Source organism: Apiospora phragmitis, assembly GCF_038363925.1.
Source record: "Apiospora phragmitis strain CBS 135458 chromosome Unknown utg000006l:1.0-5683423.0:1.0-5690449.0, whole genome shotgun sequence".
Taxonomy (NCBI): Eukaryota; Fungi; Ascomycota; class Sordariomycetes; order Amphisphaeriales; family Apiosporaceae; genus Apiospora; species Apiospora phragmitis.
The window spans coordinates 1,640,427-1,661,667 of NW_027117404.1; the positions used below are offsets into that span (position 1 = coordinate 1,640,427).

A 21,241-nucleotide genomic window follows, 5' to 3' on the forward strand; every position below is an offset into this window, starting at 1 on the left:
CCCCTATTGACCAGGAAAATCGCGTGATAGTGGAGGGGAAACCGTTTGACCGGAGAACTATCAGGATACAGAAACTCCAAGTTGCCATGAGTACATATAAATATGTTAATAGCCTCACCGGGTGTATCTTGCAGATAGATCTAAGGTTAACACCAAGTTATATCGGATCTCACTTGGCGGCCCCTATGCCCAGTGCCCACCACCGGGTGAAGCTACCCGTAGCTTGGAAATTCTCCCGCATTGAGCTGCCAGGCTGGCTGCAGTAAATCCACTAACGACCGGACACTGACCCATTTTACAATTGAGCCTAGCGCCAGGATACGACCTCTCCTTGGGCCATGATGATTCGATCCATCCGGACAGCGCATTTTCCAGCAATATCGCATCGCGCCTGGTCTTGATAACCACCCGCACCTGGATTGCCAAGTATGTCAGAGCTTTATGCTCCATCAGACGTTCCATCCTCAGATCTGGGTACGAGACTGCATCGTAGCATCCAAAATAACGGCATATGGTGGGAAGGGTCCCCATGTGCAAACAGTAACATCGTGATGAGAGTTTACCTGCCCAATCGTATGATACAATAGCAGTGTCAATGGCAGACATATATTGATAGAGTGACACAGTGCGGCCTAGACCATCACGAGGACCTAATCTCTGGCTCAGACTTGCCTTTACGACCTCATTGCCAGCGGCACTCCAGGCTCGGCGTCTCAAGGGTTACTGCAAAGCAGGAACACACAGTGAGAACGCAACCACCCGGGTGCAATTTCCGCAAGCTCGGAAGTATCTGATGTATCATCACTGCCAGATTGGAGTAGTGAAGCACTTGCTACGCGTCCTGAAGACTAATTGATGCCGTCCCCTTTAACCTGCCCGTGGAGCTGCCAAGTTTTGCTGTTCGAGTGCCAAATTGGATCTTTAAGCTAGTCAGCAATAAAGTCGACCAAAGGGAGGTTGAACAAGGCTTACCGCTCTTTTCCTTTCCCTTGCGATCACGGGAAGACTGAGTTGGTCCGCCAGCAGTCGCAAAGCCCGCTTTGCCGGTTCGATGTCGGCTGGATGAGCCTTGTTTCCAAAGTCACACTTCTCCCAGACTGGACTTGACATGACAAAGCGGACAAACCCCTCATCGAGATAAGGGAATCGAACTTCTTTGCCCCAATTCGCCAGCACGCGGTCATCTCTCCCCAAGTTGCGTTGGCCAATCCTGGCAATGTCCAGCTCGAGTTCATTAACCAGAGCTTGGTACCCTTCCCGCTCGAAGGCCCGCACGTGACGGGAATAGCCTCCGAACAACTCATCGGCCCCAAGTCCTGAGAAGAGTACGCGTGCAGGGGTACTGACCATTGGGGCGTCCGAGTCGAATTCTGCAGACTCTGTGTAGCTAGCGCCGACACCTCGCCCGGCAAAGTACAAGGCCAGGGCGATTGACAGATCCATCTCAGTGTCGTGAGGGTAAATCAGTGACACGACAAGAGCTTTATGCGCCATGGCTTCCTCGTAAGGTACGTTAACCTATGAGGACCGGTCAGTCGAATAACAACACCCAATGACGAATGCGCCTTACAGCTATAAAACGCCAAAACCGGGAAGGACAGGCATGTTTCAGCTCGGCGAAGGACTTCCTTCCGGTTTGCCGATCCGGACACCGCTCATAGTCGTCAGTGACGACTACGCCGGGCTTGGAGGCTCCCTGCTTTTGCACAGAAACGCGGGGATTCTGAAAAGCTACATTGATTAAGTCAATTCCCTGTGTAGTAGGGAGCAGCTCATCAGCCATCCTGGCCAGGATGGTGCAGTCAAGGCCACCTGAGAAAAGGACGGCCACGCGGGTGTCAACATCTGACTGATGGTCCGCGGGTCTGGGAGGTTCTGGAATCCCGAGCACTCGTAGTTTCAAGGCTTCTCTGAGGTGATAGTGTAGCAAGCTGACAGAGGGAGATGCAGAATCAAGCTGCTTCTCCGCGCCCTGAGGGAGCTCCTTGTTGAAACTCCCAACTCCCAGAACCTACTGATATGAGTTATCAGCTGCTTTTGGGAAGAGGCGCGTCTGGCACTTACCAGATCAGCGCCACCAGACTCGACCCACTCGTGTCGAGAGATGCGATGGCCTAAAGAAATGGGCTTCTCGCCAGAAGACTCTGGATGAAATCGAATGGAATATATGCCATTGGCTTGTACTTCCTCCCAGCCAGAAGCTGGGGTGTCAGCGACACTAGAAAACGATAGCAATTGGCCATCCGGCTCCTCTCTCATGAGCAAGGAACGGCGACCGAGGCGGTCACGGCCAAAGTACAAGCACTGGCCGACGGGATCACAAAAGACAAACGCGAAAGGCCCTGGACCATCCGCAGGGTGTTCAGAATGTGCGCCTGCCGCTCCTCGGCAGTACCATGTTCGCATTGCGCGAGACGCGCGAAGATGACCTCGCCATCATTGCCGCCGACTACCTTGTCGTCGAACTTCCAGGCCTCGCCGTTCCAGCAGAATACTGAATCGGAGTTGCCATGCTGAAAGGGCTGCTTGGCGACGTGGTCACCGCGCAACGCAAGCACCGTGGACGTGAAGTTGAGCGTGATGCGGAGGTCGGGCGCGACGCTGGGCAAGGAAATTCCTCTCTCCACTACACCAAGATGATCTGGGCCTCGGTTTATTAGAAGCTGTCTCAAGTTCTCAGATAACTCGGTATGCTTGGCAACTGAGATGGTTGCGTGTATGCCGCACATGGTATGAGATTTGTGGTGGCAGGGAGTGCGTCTTGGGTAGGACGTGCCACGTTCGCCTGAGTGCTGAAGAATTCACGAGAATTATTAGTGGGGCAACTTTTCAGCGCCTAGTCGCCTAGTCGGAGCTACAAATGCCTAAAGGCCGAAGGATAATTGATTACCTAGCAGCAGTCATTCCAGTTTCACGCTTGGGGAACATCAATCGTGCCGTCAAAATTGACAGGTGAAGACAAAACAAACAAACACTATCGCATTATGTTCGGGCTTCTCTGACACATATATGTCATCTAGGTCTTATGTTGCCACGCAGCATTCCTTCAAGATTGGCAGAGTATCCGTGTAGCTACCGCCGGACATCATCTCCACTTGTAGTTGCTTCCTCGCCTCTCCCCTCGATTGGCTTCTCGATCTTGCCGACGATGCCAGTGCCTCTGAAAGTAAGCCCGACCAAGACTGTGCAGAACATTGCCAGCGCGAAATTGAGCCAGTTAGCATCCCTTAACCCAGCCAGTGACGGAGGATCCCAAGGCAGGACCTTCCCAGATTGCTCAACAGGGACACCTCTCTCCCGCGCCATAATCGCCGTCTGGGCCGCTGTTGTGATGGCCAGACCAATCGAGCGACCCAGTTGCCCCGAGGCGTTGATCAACGCTCCACCCAGTGCCTGGTCTTCCTGCGGTAGCGACGCCGACGTGAAGAGCGTCAGACAAGGCCAAGTTGTGTCAGCACCCACCACGCCCAGAATCATGGCTGGGAAGCCGAAAGCGAAGTAAGACGTATCCGAGGGTATCGGGATCGCGAAGAGCAGGCACGAGAGCCCCACAGAGAGGTTTCCAATCATCAACAAGATGTATGTCGGCACTCTCGAGATGAGTCTGGACACGATGAAAGCTACCAAAACGCCACAGACTCCAGTGGGTATGAAGCGCAACGTCGTCTGCAATGGACTAAGCCCTTGGTAGTCCTGGAAAAAGTATGTCGCGTAGACGATCCAGTCGTTGAAGACCGCGAAAAAGATCCCCATGATCAGTATGGCCAAACTGAACGTGCCGTTCTTGAACACCGAGACTTTCATCAGAGGGGACCTTGTGTTAGAGTGCGTCTCTCTAGGTACCACTGCCACGCAGCGAAGATGGCAATAAGCAAGCCAGAGATAACCATCAGCATATAGATCCAGATGGTATGCCACCCCACGACATTGCCTTCGGTCAGGGCAAATAGCAGAGCAAGCAGGCCGGCTGTGATCAGGAAGCCACCTAGCCAGTCAACTGATGTCCAAAGTGAGGCATTCTGCTTCTGTAAGGAAGAGTTCGGCGGCGGCGGGGGGATGAAAAAGACACCCGCCACTGCCACCAGACACGATATCCCAGCAAGGGCTCCGAAGACCCATTTCCAGTTGGCGTATGAAGCGATAATTCCGCCTAGCAGGTTGCCGAAGATCGATCCCAGGGGTGCGCCGCTGGCTGTTAGAGAACGTTAATAGAATGTTGCGCTCGCGATATTGGATTTACCCACCATATGCGCTGAAGGCGTAGTTCTTTGCTTTGCCAGGAGGAAAGGTGACCCCCAGGATCCCAATGGCCGTCGGCACGTTCGCTGCAGCACCCTGAGTCTGATCAGTCTATCTCCCAAGCATGATCAAGAGCGATCTTCCTTACAAGGCCCTGCAGTCCCCTGAAAATGTCGAATGCGATTTCATTGGGAAGGAAGGGATTGGCGATGAGTGTGGCGGCGACAAAGGCGCTGCCGAGAATGAAGATGATCCGCTTGCCGTACAGGTCGGCTATGCGACCCCATAACAGCAGGAAACAGCCAAAGGTCAGAGAATATGCCGAGACGATCCATTGCAGTCGGCTATCGGGGATGCCGAGTTCTACACCCAGGGTCGGGAGGATAATGACCACTGCTTGGATCGAAAGTGTCTAGGTAGGAACTTTAGTACGCATCGCCCACATTTTTTCTGTTGAGTTTGATGATGGTACCGACATTCAGGAATGCCGCGCCCGTCACTGTGGCCACCAAAGCGATGCTTTTGCCCTTGGACAATGGCAAAGTTGATCTTGTGTCGTCAGTTGTGTCACCAGCAGGTGAGTCGCCTTCGCGGAAAGATCCGTTCTCCTGAGGCTCTGCCTTTTCGACATCCGGCGCACCAGAAAGGGCCGGCTCGTACTTTTTCTGCTTAATCATTGTACACGTAGGGCCAGACAAGGCTCGTAGGTCATGTACTCATGTTAATTATTATGTAGGAAAAGACGGCAAGAGAAACGTTCTGCCAAGGGCGTCTGTCATGGGAAGAGAGACTGACGCTAACCTGGTCAGCATTCAATGCAATGTGTGGCCCAGGTCATCGTCCAAAGAAATCGCCGAGAGCACTGCGTATTATGGCACTTCGCCATTTTCGATTGATATGCCGAGCGAGGACCGGATCTAATGTTCCCCGGTCGCTCCTTCATCCATCGCTTACATGCCCTTTTCTAACCCTCTTTACTACTTGGCGTTAGCGGTGGGTGGAGCTGGCGTTCTGGGGTAAAATGGGATGCTGGCCGATCGGGGGAGACTGCTGCTGGCTGGGCAGCGAATGCGGCGGGGCTTTAGCCGAAAGGCAACACAACCTTAACCAAGTGCCCACCTGCAGTGGCCAGATATTTCCCCCGTTGAGTAAGTAGCAAATAAGCCGGCCTCCTATATTGGTAAAGGTGACGTGAAACGGATGCTGGGGCCGAACCGCTGCTTGCTGCATGCGATTTGATTGCTGTCAGCACTTCGACTCGGGATTTCTGCCGTATTACTTCGGATGTATGTAGTGCTGGCAGGCGGCCGGTTGCTCGCGGAGATGCTGTTGCGGCAATCCGAACCGAGTCGCTTCGCTTGAGCAAACATCAAACAAACAACAACTCGGGTGAGGAAAGACGACCTCTCTACATAGTTGTAAGTCTGCTAAGCGCCCCCGCTCCATGATTTGGCTGAATGAAAGACCCTTTTTACGATGTTGAATGTAGATGCCAGGGGCTGTAATGCGCTGTGGGAAATGTCACTAGCAATGATACATATCTGGCACTCAAAGAGATAGTATATTAGATCTATTGAACCTGGATAAAATACGAAGAACATAACCAATTTGTGAGGCCGGCCCCCTTTAGACTAGCTAAAAGATAAATAGAGCCAACCCCAAACTGCATCAGCATCCACCCACTTACCTGTTCACCTCAGCTGAGTTTAAGCATCGTCTCCTTCCATCTTCCACTGCTTGTCGCTGTAAGCGGCGGCGTTGCTCATGGCAGCTCCGCCCACGGGTGTCATTCCCGAAAGCATGTGTGCGACCTCGACGCTGGGCTTGGTACCGAACACGCGGCTTTTGCTGTTGTTGGTGATGGGCTCCGCGGACGACGACGACGACTCGCTGCCTGTCGCGAGGAAGACCCGTATGGATTTTTGGATATACTCCAGCTCCTCAGGCCCGTGGATCTTGACGCACCTGCAGTCGGCCGAGCTGTGCTTGACGCCCGCCGGGATTGCGCTCGAGTCGATGTACACCACACACCCGGTCTCCGCGCTGCGGACGGCCGTGATAGTCGAGGGGAAGGCGGTGGTGGCGGACATCTTCGTGTGGGGGAAGAAGTTAGAAAAGAACGGTAATTGCTATTGCTGAAGAAAGAGAATGCGAGTGTTTGCTGATGGTGATAATGCTTGAACGGGAATGAGTTGGGATAGAACAGGCAGGGGGTTAATATAGGCAAACATACCATAGAGCAATAAAGGGTGACTGACAATGCTGCCAAATATTCATTGTATGGGTTCAATGAACATCAGCTAATTGAAATTGATGAAGGCTTCCATTGTGTCTATGACAATCAGACATCTATCGCCGGGGCTTTATGCTCTCTACTCTATTTTTGTCAGAATGGCCTAGGCTCCTACCATTCTTCCGACCGTAACCACTCAACGTTGAGCTGCAGAAAGAAGGATACTCAAATCAAGGCAATCAGGTACTGATAGGCTGGTCAAGGTTTGGCTTGCGACTAAATAAATTACATGATACACAACAAGTCATCAATCAATGGTACGGCTGGGTTGCCTATGCCTTCAACGAATCGATGTACTCCTTCACCAAGTCCTCGGCATTCTTATCCCTGACCAACCCCAGACGATCCGGCGTACTCGGGTCAAAGTCCTGCGGCCAACTCCGCAGTATCCTCTCCATGGCCGGGTTCGTCTCCTCCTCCAGGAACTTCAACTTGTCCTCGCCGCCGTACTTGGCGAGCCCGTCCATGAGGGCCTGGGTGTTGGCCGAGATGCCGGGGAAGTTGATGTGGCGGATGTGGTTCGGCAGCGCGTCGCTCTTCATATTGAGGACGCGCACGAGGTTCTCGATGACGCCGCTGGGCGAGCAGATGTAAGACCTGAAGCTGCGGTCCTTCAGCGGGATCACGCACGTCTCGCCCTTCATGGGCTCGCGGATCATGCCCGACAGGAAGGACGAGGCCGCGTTGGAGGGCTTGCCCGGGCGCACCACGAGCGTGGGGAAGCGCACGATGAAGGCGACGACGAAGCCCTTGCGGTGCATGTCGTTGACGATGATCTCGGTCGACAGCTTGTGGGCCCCGTACGTGCCCTCGGGCGTGGGCGTCACGACGTCCGTCACGACGGCGGGCAGGGGCTGGCCGTAGACGGCCTGCGAGCTCGAGTAGACGACGCGCACGCCCGGGTTGGTCCGCCGCAGGTGCAGCAGCAGCCGGCGCACGCTCTCGACGTTCACCTTCATCGACAGGTCGTAGTCGGCCTCGGACCCCGCCGACATGATGCCGTGGAAGACGAAGATGGCGTGCAGGGGCTGCGCGGCGGCCACCAGGGTCTCAACGAACGCGGCGTCGCAGATGTCGCCCTGCATGCACACGGCGTTCTCGGGGTGCGCCGCGCCCGCGGGCACCGTCGGCTGCACGATGTCCGTCATGATCACCCGGTAGCCGTCGTCGAGCAGGCGCTTGGCCAGCATGGGGCCGACGAGGCCCCAGCCCCCGTCACGATGACGTTTTTGCTGTTGTTATTGGCTGACATTTTGTTCCTTGACTGATGATGAGTTAGGAAATTGATGTGAGATGGGATTCGATTAACTATCCACGCGATTTAGAGCAAACCACCTCCATGTCTCTTGTCCCTTTATATGCATCGCCTGTTGGTGCGTCGGACCGCAGTCCGCGTCACGGGGATATGAGCGAATGCTGGGGTCGAGGGGTGGAGATGTGTCCGCGTCTCGCGCCTAGTGGGATGCGGGGTGACCAGGATTTCGGTTCAATATCCACCGATTCACGATGAGCAAGTCATACGATGGAGACACCAGGTGTAGTTCTCTTTAACATGGAGGATTGAGGAAGTGGAATCCTCGAGCAGCAAGGCATGGTCCTCCATGTCTCTCTTCAACTTGGCCGCAGTTTGGAACGAAGGTCTGGGTAAACTGACTTACGTCTCAGTCCCCAGAACAGGAACGCGTTCGTTTACGCTCAGCAATCCTAGGCCGTGAAACATCTCTGCTAGACTCAGCAACATTGGCCCCAGTATCTCTGTGGTGGCTGCCCAGGTGTTACGATAACCCGGGCGAGTCTAGAGACACCATCCCCAGACGCGATGCGTGTTGAGTTGAGCCTCGGTTCGAAGCAGGGTACAGCTAGGTCCCAGAGTGCCAGATTCCCTCATCGGCCTACACTTCAAATTGGAAAATCAGGCTTTGGACTGGATCATTTGAGCAGTTGCTTGTTGCCAGCTTTCGTCATGTCGAATTCGTATCGCAATATATCGATTATTACTCATTTGGGTTAGGCCATGCACGGTAAATGCTGGAAATGGTCGAACCATAAGCCAGCCGCTATGCGAGCCCCCTCAACTCCTAGCAATTTTTTCTATACCTCAGTCACCCACGCTTGAAAATCCACAACGCCTCATATCTCACCACACGATGCCATCCGCTGAGGACGTGAGCTCAAAGAGCCCGGCCGCTAACAATGGCCCGCCGCCCGCTCTACCGCCCAACGTCTCCATCTTCTCGCCCGCGTCGCCGCGCACCGCCAAAGCCCTGCTGAACGGCCGCCTCTTCACCCGCCTGACCGTCGGCGCGCAGACCGAGCCCGCCAAGCTGGCCAAGGCGCTGGAGAGCCACGGCGCCTACTGCACCTCTCATCGCAACGTCGTCCTGATCTTTGACGGCGACGCCGACGCCGGTTCAGAGGAGGTTGAAGACGTTCACCACGAGCACTTCCGCCTGGTCTGCCTTGCGTTCAAGGATAACGACATCAGCCTGGATGTCGCTGGTTGTATTTTTGATGTCACCAATGTACTGCAGGCGGGCTTCCAGCTCGACGAGTTGAAGTCGGGCTCCGTGTTGGTCATCGATCTCATGGCTGGCGGAGACGATGATGACAGTGATGACGACGACGACGCTGGGCTCGAGGCGCTTCTCGCGAAAGGGGCCGATTCGGGGGCAACCATGTCTTGAGCGGGCTTCTGGAGATGAGGATCGAAGCGCGTCGAAAACGGACAATCCACACGGTGGTCGCTTTGCTTTCTGCAAGGGTGTCATGACACCTGGGCGAAACGCCCGTGATTTTCAAGCCCCCTTCGCTCAATTCTTGATGCCGGCTCTGTCAATATTCAAGGATGCTCGGAGTGAGCCGCGACGGAGGCGAAAATCATGTGGTATCCATGCCGACAGCCAACTCAACGGCATAAAGTCAAATCACAGTCAGTTACGGCACTGCTCTCCCAAGCGCTTCAATGAGGTGTCCTTGAAGTCTAGGACCTGGGGGTCATGGGTGCGATGAACAAACGGGTTAGCAGCGCATAGGGTCAAATCACCGTCTTGACTCAATAGTCAAGATATGCTGATGCGAGTGATACGATGCCTGGGTCCCTCTGTCTGATGCTCACTAATACTCGGATACACCAATCCCCTACTACTGTTATCAAGTAACGTAGAATGTCCTGAGATCATACAAACCCAAGAAATAGCGAATGTTCTACTAATAAGCCCGAATATTCGCGAGCTTGATGATGTTATATTATCTTGAATGCGTGGCGCACTGCAAGCAGCACAGGGCAACCTCATGAAATTAGACTTTATAGCAAATATACGACCAATACACGTATTGCAAAATGTTGACTGACAAGTAGTTATTCTTTTGATTTATGATACATAGACAGTGGGAGGTGATGGGTTGGTTGCCCGCCACTCCGGTGAATACATCGCCGCAATTCACGACGGCTAGACAAACTATGCCGGACCGCAGGCATCCTCTGGGACCGAGAGATCCTCAGGTAAAGATAGTCTTCTGCCTAAGGGCGATACAATCTCTTACGCCCTTCCCTGTCATCAATCAAACTCCTTGCAAAACCAGCAACTCCTCGATTTGTGAATTCCCAGTAATCGGCATCTCTAATCGCCATTCGAGTATTTCCCCGTCAAACCAATAATGGAGCCGTTTTCCCCTCCTTCTGAATCTTGGTATCACAATATGTTCTCGACTCCACTCCAACTCAATCACAATTTCAGACGGTGGCAGCCTCAGCACCACCAGTAGGCATCTTCATCGCAGTGCCGGCAAGGTCGGTCTTCCGTGCTGCGGGGTTCTTGGTGTAGTAGTTGGAGATGGCGGACTTGATAGCGTCTTCGGCAAGCATGGAGCAGTGCACTATGGAGGATTAGTTAGATATCAAATTATAGGCTGAAATTAATGGCAGTAATGTGGGAAGGGAAGAGAACTCACGCTTGACAGGTGGTAAGCACAGCTCCTTAGCGATCTCGGTGTTCTTGATCTTGCCGGCCTCCTCCAACGTCATACCGCGCACCAACTCGGTCAGGTAACTGGAGCTGGCAATGGCGGAACCGCAGCCGAAGGTCTTGAACTTGACGTCGGAAATGGTGTTGTTCTCGGGGTCGACGCGGATCTGCAGTTTCATGACGTCGCCACAGGCGGGAGCTCCGACGAGGCCGGTGCCGACGTCGACATCGCCCTTGGCCATGGAGCCGACATTGCGCGGGCGGCTGTAGTGGTCGATGACCTTCTCGTGGTACGACCGCCGTTGTTGCAGGGTGGCATTTGCGACGGGCTTGATGATCTGGCGGGTGGCGAGGCGCGGTGCGGATGAGGCGATGGCCCGGCGAGCCGTGGTAGCGACTGTCCTGGAGAACATCTTTGCGTGAATGTGGGAGAGTGTGTTGACTTGAAAGTGTGATATCAGGGGTCGCAGGGCGGAATTCGGTCAATCTGGATTCACGATAGAACTTATCGTTGATGGTTGAATTGAGGATGATGTAGAAATGGCAATGAGGAAAATGGTGGCGTTGGAGGAAAAAGCAGTTGGCAGTTGGTGTCGTCGGGATCTGAGGGTGAAATGAAATCAGAAAATCGGAGCTTGGCCTCCCAGCGAAAGCGCTATGAAGTCAAGAGCCGAGCTAGCCAACCCCGACTTTCCAAACTCTCCAAATCCCCTTGTTCCCAACTGACAGCGCGGCCTTTATCGGCGATCTCGGGCGAAGGCCTTAGTCTGCGAATCAGAGAGCGTCATTCAAGTTTTTAGTGGGCTATTTCCAGCGTGGATGATTTCATGCAGCCCTCGGAGATACTCTAGACACACTGTGCATTGCATAGAAATCTGTAGTGCGGTCGATGGCATTCTGGGGGGCGAATAGCCCTGGTGCCAGTCTGGTGCGGATGAGGCGGATTTTCCACGGAACGGCTTCATACTGTACCCCATACTTCGTTGCTGCAGCTGAGGCACCTTATCAATCAGAAACTCTTTTTTTCCTCTCCCCCTTCGCTTTTTATCAGATCCGACCGGAAGCGCAGTTGGACGTCAGACAACCCGGCCCCGATTGCGGTCACAGCTGCCTAGAGTAAATCAAGTTGCCGCGCAAGACAACAGTATTGGCAATTATAAGTAATTCCCTATGGAAACATGCACCATAGAAGACATGTTTAGTAACCAAGCAACTGGAAAAGCATCAGCAGTACGGAGTCTCGAGGAAACCGAACTAGAGAACTATGACGAGGTCGAAATCCCTGCAAAATAATTGTTTGCTGCGACCCGTACTCCGTACGTAATGTGATTACAAACCAACAAATCGTGGAAGGCGCATTCCCCTCGCAGCCGCTCACCAGCTGTTCATTGATCCTTCCGATTGACAAACGCGGGGCACCTTCTGGTGCCTGGCCACGGTCTTACCTGCCTGCTTAGCCTTGTCATCGCGCGTCACACTGCAGGCTAAGCCTAGCTGCTGCCCCTCCCTGACACAACCACGAGCAACCAACAATTGTAACCTAGCTAGAGGTGAGCAAGCATCAAGCTCACCATCTCCTCCACCGACCAACACACTTTACTGCATTTACTCGTTGGAAGCTGGAGAAATAAGTTGCGATCATCCGCCCTGTCCCTTTCGCCCACTCGCCGGGTTTATTCCCATATTTCTCTGCCACGCACACGGGCCCAAAACATTGCCTTGACTCAATATGGCGTGCCCCCACGTCGAGTCCATCTGTAAGTGCTGTACGCCTAACACCGACAAGCTGGCCTGCTGCTGACCTTGGATCGTTGTTACAGCTCTGAGTCCTCCCACGCCTGCTCAGTCGGTATACCGTGAGGACTGCACTCAATGCTTTGATTCTATTGTACGTTTATTGTTACAAGATTTACACCATTTCGAACCACCTCTCTCCTTCGCTCCCGTCGCATCGCCGGGTTGATCACAACAGTTGACTAACGAAGCATCGCTGTCAAAGGATGACCCTACCGGTCTCGATGTCTGTCTGCAATGCTTCAACGGTGGTTGCACCGGCGTGAAGCTGCATTCGCCCCTGCACAATGCGGCCCGGAGCCACCCTTTGGCTTTGAACATCCGTCGTACTCGGAAGCAGGTTACTAAGGATGAGCCTCCTGCCAAGATGACCAAGCTCGCAATTGCCGCCGAGACCGAAGCCGACCGATACGACTACCACACCACTGCCAAGTGTCTCGAGTGCAATGTTGACATTGATCTATTCAACCCCAAGATCGCCTCGGTTGTCGATGGTATCATGAAGGCCAACACATTCTCACGCAAAGAGGAGGTCAAGGCTTGGGAGCAGGAAATGACATCCTGCGAGCATATCCTCCTCCTGCAGCAACACGAAGGCAAGCAGATTCAAAGCGGCGATCTTGGACATTGCTCTCAGTGTGACCTGAAAGAGAACCTCTGGCTATGTCTGGAATGTGGAAACCTAGGTTGCGGTCGAGCCCAGTTCGGTGGCGTAGGAGGCAACTCGCATGGCCTTGCTCATGCCACCGAATCGAAGCATGCCGTGGCTGTCAAGCTTGGCTCAATCTCCCCTGAGGGAACTGCCGACGTCTACTGCTACCAATGTGACGATGAACGGTCCGACGAAAACCTAGCTACTCATCTGGCCCATTGGGGTATCATGCTATCAGAACGTGTCAAGACCGAGAAGAGCTTGACCGAAATGCAGATTGAGCAGAACCTGCGCTGGGAGTTCTCTATGACGACCGAGGATGGCAAGGAGCTTCAGCCGCTCTTCGGCCCCGGTTTCACTGGTCTGAAGAACCTGGGCAACAGCTGCTACCTAGCCAGTATTCTACAGTGCCTGTTTGACCTACCATCCTTCCAAGATCGTTATAACAGACCTGGTGCTGATTTGCCCATGGTAGAGGACCCGGCTCAGGATTTGGAGACGCAGCTCTGCAAGATGGGAGACGGCTTGTTATCTGGACGATACTCAAAACCTGACTCCGATGTCATCCCCTCTGAGTTTTCTCCTGAGAAGTCCCACCAGAAGGGTCTAGCACCTAGCATGCTCAAGCATCTCATTGGCCGAGGCCACGAAGAATTCTCTACCATGAGACAGCAAGATGCTTTCGAACTTCTCCAGCACTTGATCAAGCTTATCACCCGTTCCAAGCATGAGGCACCGCTGAGTGATCCAACCCAGCCATTCCGCTTCGTTATGGAGCAACGACTCCAATGTCTTGGCTGCAAGAAGGTCCGCTATCAATCCAATGAGCAAGACAACATCTTTATCGATGTACCTCTTGAGAAGCTGCCTGCCGTCGAAGGAGAGGGGGAGCAGTATAGACCAGTTACGTTCAAGGAGTGTGTTGACAGACTGACTGCACTTGAGGCTGTGGAGTTAACCTGTTCCTCTTGTGGCAGCAAAGGTTTCTCTAAGCGCACTTTGTTCAAGACCTTCCCCACTACGCTTGTTGTCAACGCAAGGAAGATGACGGTTGAGAACTGGGTACCCCGGAAGGTTGATGTTCCCGTTATCGTCGGGGACGAACCATTCGATCTTGACGCCTACCTATCCCCTGGTCAGCAATCGGACGAGGAGCTTCTACCTGACGAGCCGGCGAATGCAGCTCCAGCCTTCGCACCCAACGAGGCTGCCTTGGAACAGCTGATGTCCATGGGGTTCCCAAAGAACCGCTGCGAGAAGGCACTGCACGCCACTGGCAACACTGACCCGAATGCTGCGATGGAGTGGCTATTCGGTCATATGGAGGACCCGGATATCGATGAGCCGCTTGTCCTTGCTGCGGCAGCTGGCAGTGGTGGTGCCGGAGCGGAGGTCGATCCGGAGAAAATGGAGCAGGTTTGTGCCATGGGATTCAGTGCACCACAGGCACGCAAAGCGCTACGTGAGACGGGTGGCAATGTTGAGCGAGCCATAGAGTGGATCTTCAACCATTTCGACGACCAAGGCGAGTTCGGCGGAGACTCGGAAATGGCAGGTAGTGCACCAGCAGAGAAACAAGAGCCTGGAAGTGCAGACCTGCCAGCCAAATTCCAGCTGCAGAGTATTGTCTGCCACAAGGGTACTAGTATCCATGCTGGGTAAGCTGAACCAACTATTCTGTCCCTTCTCGCATATACTAACGTATACAGACATTATGTTGCATTTATTCGCAAGATCATCGACACCCAGGTCCCCAAGTGGGTTCTATTCAATGACGAGAAAGTCGTTGAGGCTGTTGATGCAGAGGAGATGAAGAAGACAGCTTATGTCTATTTCTTCAACCGTGCCCGCGTGGAGTAAGGCTGTGTTAGTTTAACACTTGTATTCGATATTTAGCTATGGAAAACTGATGTGACTGGACGTTGCATCAACGAGAGACGAGAGATGACAGATTAGCTGGGATACTGTTCACAGTGCCGGAACAACATGAAGATACCAGCCATGACGAAAAGAAATAGAATTCAATACGTCATGTTGCCATTGTTTTGACAAGCCGCAGCTGAAGAAAGCTTATGGTCTTTGACTATGCATCCCTTAGCGAATGTAAGCCGCAAATTCAAGCGTTGAAAGGAGGAAGAAACCAGAGCAGTGTGCGGCCTCAGGTGATTTTTAACTTGACTTCTCTGCCACAAAGGCTGCCCTTGCCTTACAGAGTACGCCTTTGAAGAACAATGGCCCTCCCCCTGATGCATCAGGTTCCCTGTTTTAAAACAATGCCGAAGCTGAGGAAACACAAAGACTGACTTGACATTTTCAGAACCAAGGATCATGCATAAGTATAAGCTAACGCAGGGGCCTCAAGTCCTTATCCTTCAGAAACCTGCAGCTACATCGCGTTTGCTTGTGAAACCAGAGCAAACATTCTTGTAAAACAAATACTCTTTGCTAAGTACCTGCGTGACCCCTGGTGTGGAAATGAGAAATGCCAGTAGGCACAGATACTTCCAGCCGGTCATCGATCGGCCCAAAGACCCGATCAATTTTAGCATGGGCGGCAGGAGGGAGGCCGGCCCCGAAGAAGAGCAGCCATCGTCCCTCGACCTCGCTCGCTGGCAGAGAGGATCTAGATGCCGAGCCGAGCGGCCACCATTATAGGCACCGCCATCGCCATGCCAGCAGCGCCAACCACAAGCACTCATCGAGCAGTGGTGAACGGAAAAGCAGCAGCGGTCATAAGTCGCATTCTTCCTCCTCTCACCACCATCACCCTCGGCACTCGAGTAGCAGTCACCACAAGAGCAGCAGTAGTAGCAAGAGCAGCGGCAAACATCGCCCTGGCTATTATACTTCGTACTCAACTGCTCCTTCTGGTCCTCGTGATGCCAAGTCTACTTTTACTGCTGATGCTTCTTCTACAGAACCGCCCCCCGTTCCGTACCGGAGCAACTTTGTCCCTCCTTCAACGGCGCCAACGATAATCCCCGAGGAAGAAGATTACGGGCAGGAAATCATCGACACACGCTCCTCCGTTGGACCATGGCATAGTATCTCAGTCGCTGGGTTGGATCAAATCCAATACAACGCCTACCTCGCGGCTGCGAGTGAGAAGTACAAGGAGCCTCCCGGCGAGGCCGCGGAACCTGACCCTGCCCCCACCTATTACACTGACAAGTCGCGTGGCGATTACGGGTCCTCCTCCTTCTATTCTTCATCTATGGCGCCGCCTCCTCAGTATAAAAGTGGAGCCGACGTACCGTGGTTGGAAGACAGTGCCTACTATTCCGGGACCGGGTCCTTTGCCGCGACGAAGTTGTCTTCCTCGAAGTTGAAGCGGTCCCTTCCCGCGTACACCAGCCACGACTACGTCCAGCAGCAGCAGCAGCAGGAACAACCCGTCGTCTCCTACACGGCGGTCGAGCCCCAGCCGGCGTGCACGATGAACAGCGCGTACGCGACGATGCCCGGATATGACGAGGGCTATGATGACTCCGGATACGGCTACGAGGAGGGCCATTATGGTGCCGTTGGTAGCGGAAGCGGCGGCTATGGCGATGTGGTGGAGGAGAACGACCGGATGGCGTTCGAGTATGAGGAGGAGGGTGAGAGGCGGCGTGTGAGGGCCACTCGTGAGAGGACGGTGAAGAGACCGTCCAGGAGAATACACTAAGTCAAGACGTGGGAAGACTTGAGGTTTGGTGAGGGGGAGAGTGATAGGAAAGAAGCATAGTATAAACGATGATGATATATGTATATACACACATGTACATTACCCAAAACCGAGAAAAACCCAGAAAGTTTACCGTAACGTATGACTGTACTCGTTGTTCGTAAAGCTGGCTATTTCCTGCCGTGGAAGGTTGACCCACACCCCAGCAGCAGTAACCTCGCCGCCTGTCCACGTTGCAGTGCTGCGTGTCTCTACCATCTCCTTTCTCTTTGGGCTTGTCCTTTTGGGAATAAAGGTTGCTCGTTGAACAGTATTGTGTCATGGCCCAGTAGATAATAAACCATCCAGTTGAACCAAAGGTAAGAAAAACAAGGCATGTAAGAGTTGAAAGGTGGCATACAGGACAAAGCCATTGATCACATCGAAGAGGACAATGAATTGCGAGCAAGTAGTGATAAAAATGAAGTCTTGATTTTGTCTAAATCAGTAGTAGTTGTGGGTAGGGCGCTAGGCCACATGACGCTCGTAGCCGACCCTTTGCTCGTTCCAGTATGCCGAGTCGGGGGTATCAGGTTACCAAAACAGAAAAAGGAAAAGGAAAAAGTAAAGTAAATACACAAAGTTGCTCCCAAACAACCGTTGCAATGCAAAATCCCCAAACCAGATTTTCCCAGAAATCATACTTTTCAATGAAGAGTGAGCCAAACATTTCTTACTTTTCATAGGGCAACGTTACCACACCGCAGTGATGCACCGAAAAGGAAAGAGAGGATCTGATCTGCTTAGAAAGCAGCGGCGAAGATGGCGCCGGTCAGCGCAAGGGCACCCATGAGGGTGGCCGCAGGGCGGAACAGGGACGAAGAGGCACCGGAGATGATGACAGGCGAGCCCGTCGGGCTGGCAGTGCCGTTGTTCTTGGGAGTCATGCCGATAGTAGGGTAGGCAGAGCCCGAGCCCGAACCAGAGCCCGAGCCAGATCCGGAACCAGAGCCCGAGCCTGAGCCAGAGCCAAAACCGGAACCTGAACCAGAGCCTGAACCAGAGCCGGAGCCGGAGCCGGAGCCGCAGGCCAGGGCCGGAGCAGCCAGCACCTGAGCCAGAGGTAGGAGAGGCAGTCCAGGTAGTGGTCCAGCTGGAGTAGGTAGCAGTAACAGTGCTGGGTACACCTCCGGCACCTCCACCAATGGAACCAGAGCCACCAGCACCGCCACCAACGTTGCCGCCGGCTCCAGCTCCTCCACCAATCGAGCCGGAGCCACCAGCGCCACCACCAACGTTACCACCTGCATCACCGCCGATAGATCCAGAGCCACCAGCGCCGCCACCAACGTTACCGCCAGCACCTGCGCCACCGCCGACGTTGCCACCTGCACCGCCACCGATGGAACCGGAACCGCCGGCACCTGCGCCACCAGTGGGAGAAGAACCCCAGGTAGTAGTCCAGCTAGAGGAAGTAGCTGTACCGGTGGGCACACCTCCAGCACCGCCGCCAACGTTACCGCCGGCTCCTCCACCGATAGAACCAGAGCCACCAGCACCTGCACCGGCACCAGGAGCACCAGGGCCGCTAGGAGCACCAGGAGTACCGGGACCACTGGGGCACCAGTAGGAGTAGGGGCACCGGGGCAGTAGTAGTAGTATCCTTACCACCGCCGACACCACCTCCGACATAACCGTTACCGCCGGCTCCTCCACCGATAGAGCCGGAACCACTCGCCGCCGACAGAGCCTCCGGCACCAGCACCAGCACCGGGAGCGGTAGGGGCACCAGCGCCACCAGTAGGAGCAGGGGTGTCGGGAGCGGTGGTGGTAGAAGTCTTGCCAGGGCCCGCATTAGCACCGCCCGAAGGAGCGGGAGCACCAGGAGCACCAGCACCGCCACTAGGAGCAGGGGCACCGGGGGCAGAAGCACCGGGAGCACCGGGAGCACCGGGGGCACCGGGTGCCTCAGTGGGGTAAGTGCCGCCAGGAGCAGTAGTAGTACCAGGACGGCCAATAGCATCGTTGGCTGAGGTGGTCTGGGTAGGGGCGGGGCCCTTGCTGCCAGCAGGGGGGGTAGTAGCACCAGTAGAGCCTCCAGCACCGCCAGTAGCACCGGCACCACCGCCGACGCCGCCAGATGCGCCTCCGTGAGCGCCTCCGCCGACGTTTCCACCAGCACCAGCACCACCGTGGGCACCGCCGCCAGCGCTGCCACCGATCTCACCTAGAAAGATCCAATGTCAATTGCTTGTTACAGAACTCAAGGTTTTGGCAGCACGACCACCAGAATAGACCGAGTGTGGAAGGAAGGGAAAAGGGGAGTGGAAGTGATGCTTACCTCCTGCACCCCCACCAACATTACCGCCAGCGCCTCCGCCAATTGAGCCAGAACCACCTGCACCGCCGTGAGCACCTCCGCCAATCTCACCACCAGCGCCACCGCCGATGGAGCCGCCAGCACCTGCACCACCACCGATGGAACCGCCAGAACCTGCACCACCGCCGATGCTGCCTCCAGCGCCACCACCGACGCTGCCACCCGCACCGCCAGTAGCGGCAGGACCGCCACCAACAGCATCAGTCGCCGAGATGCCAGCAGGGACCGTAGCCGTCACCGTGACGCCGGGCGCGTTCTTGCAAGCGCCGTGGACGAAGGCGCCCAGGCCGGAGCCGAAGCTGGCGCTGATGCCGCCGAGCAGCTTGGCGAAGGCGTCGACGTGGACGTCGGCCGAGTGCGCGCCGATGCCGATGTGGAGGTCGCCCGAGATGCCGCCGATGGCCTTGAAGAAGCCGTCGGCCTGCGCCTGGAGGCCGGTGAGGACGTCGACCATCAGGTCGCAGCCGCCGAGCCCGGCGATGATGTCCTTCTTGCCCTGCAGGCTGGCGATGAGGCCGCCGCAGGTCAGCTGGAAGGGGGCCATGTGGGCCTGCAGGCTGATGATGTCCATGAGGTTGAGCTGGCCGGCGGCCTGGCAGGAGGCGGAGGACTTCTTGAGCTCCGCGACAAAGTCGGCAAAGGCGGACAGGGTGGCTTGGAGGTCCACGCTGGCTCCGGCCTTGAGGCCACCGATGGCGCTGCCGCACGCCTTGGCCTTGCCGTCGAGGTTGCCGATGAGACCGGCGACGATACCGACGGCGCCCGAGAGGTTGCCGCCAACACCACCGCCAATACCACCGCCGAGGCCAAGACCGCCACCAAGACCGCCACCAAGACCGCCACCAAGAAGGCCGCCGGCTCCGCCGCCAACAGATCCGTTGCCGCCAGCGCCAGCTCCACCCCTGATATCACCACCAGCGCCACCGCCAATTGCGCCGCCGACGTTGCCGCCGATACCGCCTCCGATCTGACCGCTGGCGCCACCTCCAAGATGGTCACCGATATTACCTCCTGCACCTGCACTTACACCGGCGCCGGCACCACCCTCCACATCGCCACCAGCGCCGCCTCCAATCTGGCCGCCGAGACCGCCTCCAAGGTGGCCACCAACGTCACCACCAGCACCGGCACCGGCGCCACCTCCAACTTGGCCGCCAGCACCACCGCCGACGTTTCTACTGGCACCACCGCCAATTTGACCGTCGAGGCTGCCTCCGAGGTGGCCGCCAACGTCACCACCGGCACCGACACCTGCACCTGCACCAGCACCGGCTCCTCCCTTTACATCACCGCCAGCGCCGCCGCCGACGGAGCCACTGGCACCATCTCCGACTTGTCCACCAGCCCCGCCGCCGATGCTGCCACTGAGGCCGCCGCCGACTTGGCCGCCGGCACCGACATCGCCACCTGCACTACCGCCGAGGGGGGTAAGTGCGCTTCTGGTAAAGCGTGTGGGCGTTGCTGCTGAGAGCGAGGGAGAGGAGAGCAAGCTGAGTGTTGGGCTTCATCTTGAAAGAATAGACTGTGTTTGTGTGTTGTGTGTGGTAGTGGGAATACTAGCAAAAGCTCCGAAAGATGTGGAGCAATAGACTTTGTCGAGAGACTTGTCGTGAGAACGTAGCTGACGCGGTCAGAGAATTAGGTGTAAGTAAAACGAATGAGTTTGCTAGTGAGTATGTGTGTGTTGTGTATGTCTATTTTGAAAACAATAAACAATAGTGTAATTCAGCAGGAAGCGAGTGTCTGAATACTGAATAGTAAGAGATGGGAATAATGAGAGAAAACGACGGAAGGAAGTGTGTTGAATAGTTAGGTGAAGAGATTTACTTTCTTGACATGAGGTTCGCACCATGGCATCTCTTATACATATTGTTTAGCTTACCCAGCTGGGTGGTCTGCAGGCGCGTCGAGATGCTGCGGATGGAGCCCGAGCTGGCAGCTGGAAGTGCCGGTGCGTGCGTGGGAAAGGAGGTCTTCTTCCTCGTGTTCTGCTATTGCCTCTCGATATGTTCGAAACACTAGCGGAGGCTCCATGCTGCAGGTGATAGATGGACGAGGCTAACTGCATCTCGCTCATGCTCCGGGGCCGGGTCCAGCATGGGTCTGCACATCGATCTGTGAAGATCTCCCGTCGTGGCACGCATTGCCCTTTCCATCCACCGTCTGCCCACTCTGGGTCCCACATGATGGGCTTGACGTGCTCCGGGATCAGGGCCCCGTACATACACGATCCAGGGCCAGGGGACCTAGGGAGGTCCATATGGAGAAACCA

The 21,241-nt window shown here is 55.1% G+C and overlaps 9 protein-coding genes across 9 annotated transcripts; 2 read left to right on the plus strand and 7 right to left on the minus strand.

Annotated features, from left to right (window-relative positions):
- Positions 1-307: 307 nt before the first annotated feature.
- PG994_005798 (Asparagine synthetase domain-containing protein) lies at positions 308-2,729 on the minus strand (the record flags this gene model as incomplete). The annotated part of the gene is made up of 7 exons (XM_066857207.1): positions 308-414; positions 743-804; positions 873-919; positions 973-1,518; positions 1,571-2,011; positions 2,065-2,342; positions 2,396-2,729. The coding sequence occupies 7 exons, from the start codon at positions 2,727-2,729 to the stop codon at positions 308-310; spliced, it is 1,815 nt and encodes a 604-aa protein (XP_066716476.1).
- A 343-nt stretch (positions 2,730-3,072) lies between these two features.
- PG994_005799 (Drug resistance protein) lies at positions 3,073-4,916 on the minus strand (the record flags this gene model as incomplete). The annotated part of the gene is made up of 5 exons (XM_066857208.1): positions 3,073-3,769; positions 3,844-4,192; positions 4,245-4,335; positions 4,388-4,651; positions 4,716-4,916. 5 exons carry the CDS (start codon positions 4,914-4,916, stop codon positions 3,073-3,075), a joined length of 1,602 nt encoding a protein of 533 aa, XP_066716477.1.
- A 1,029-nt stretch (positions 4,917-5,945) lies between these two features.
- Positions 5,946-6,329, minus strand: PG994_005800 (uncharacterized protein; the record flags this gene model as incomplete). Its single annotated transcript, XM_066857209.1, has 1 exon — positions 5,946-6,329. One exon carries the CDS (start codon positions 6,327-6,329, stop codon positions 5,946-5,948), a length of 384 nt encoding a protein of 127 aa, XP_066716478.1.
- A 475-nt stretch (positions 6,330-6,804) lies between these two features.
- PG994_005801 (uncharacterized protein) lies at positions 6,805-7,722 on the minus strand (the record flags this gene model as incomplete). Its single annotated transcript, XM_066857210.1, has 1 exon — positions 6,805-7,722. One exon carries the CDS (start codon positions 7,720-7,722, stop codon positions 6,805-6,807), a length of 918 nt encoding a protein of 305 aa, XP_066716479.1.
- A 1,221-nt stretch (positions 7,723-8,943) lies between these two features.
- PG994_005802 (uncharacterized protein) lies at positions 8,944-9,300 on the minus strand (the record flags this gene model as incomplete). Its single annotated transcript, XM_066857211.1, has 1 exon — positions 8,944-9,300. One exon carries the CDS (start codon positions 9,298-9,300, stop codon positions 8,944-8,946), a length of 357 nt encoding a protein of 118 aa, XP_066716480.1.
- Positions 9,301-10,265: 965 nt separating this feature from the next.
- On the minus strand, positions 10,266-10,910 carry PG994_005803 (iron sulfur cluster assembly protein 1; the record flags this gene model as incomplete). Its single annotated transcript, XM_066857212.1, has 2 exons — positions 10,266-10,408; positions 10,484-10,910. The coding sequence occupies 2 exons, from the start codon at positions 10,908-10,910 to the stop codon at positions 10,266-10,268; spliced, it is 570 nt and encodes a 189-aa protein (XP_066716481.1).
- A 1,316-nt stretch (positions 10,911-12,226) lies between these two features.
- Positions 12,227-14,803, plus strand: PG994_005804 (uncharacterized protein; the record flags this gene model as incomplete). The annotated part of the gene is made up of 4 exons (XM_066857213.1): positions 12,227-12,254; positions 12,318-12,385; positions 12,497-14,601; positions 14,653-14,803. The coding sequence occupies 4 exons, from the start codon at positions 12,227-12,229 to the stop codon at positions 14,801-14,803; spliced, it is 2,352 nt and encodes a 783-aa protein (XP_066716482.1).
- A 622-nt stretch (positions 14,804-15,425) lies between these two features.
- PG994_005805 (uncharacterized protein) lies at positions 15,426-16,610 on the plus strand (the record flags this gene model as incomplete). Its single annotated transcript, XM_066857214.1, has 1 exon — positions 15,426-16,610. One exon carries the CDS (start codon positions 15,426-15,428, stop codon positions 16,608-16,610), a length of 1,185 nt encoding a protein of 394 aa, XP_066716483.1.
- Positions 16,611-17,392: 782 nt separating this feature from the next.
- On the minus strand, positions 17,393-21,003 carry PG994_005806 (uncharacterized protein; the record flags this gene model as incomplete). Its single annotated transcript, XM_066857215.1, has 4 exons — positions 17,393-18,177; positions 18,258-18,816; positions 18,950-20,471; positions 20,852-21,003. The coding sequence occupies 4 exons, from the start codon at positions 21,001-21,003 to the stop codon at positions 17,393-17,395; spliced, it is 3,018 nt and encodes a 1,005-aa protein (XP_066716484.1).
- Between the last annotated feature and the right edge of the window lie 238 nt (positions 21,004-21,241).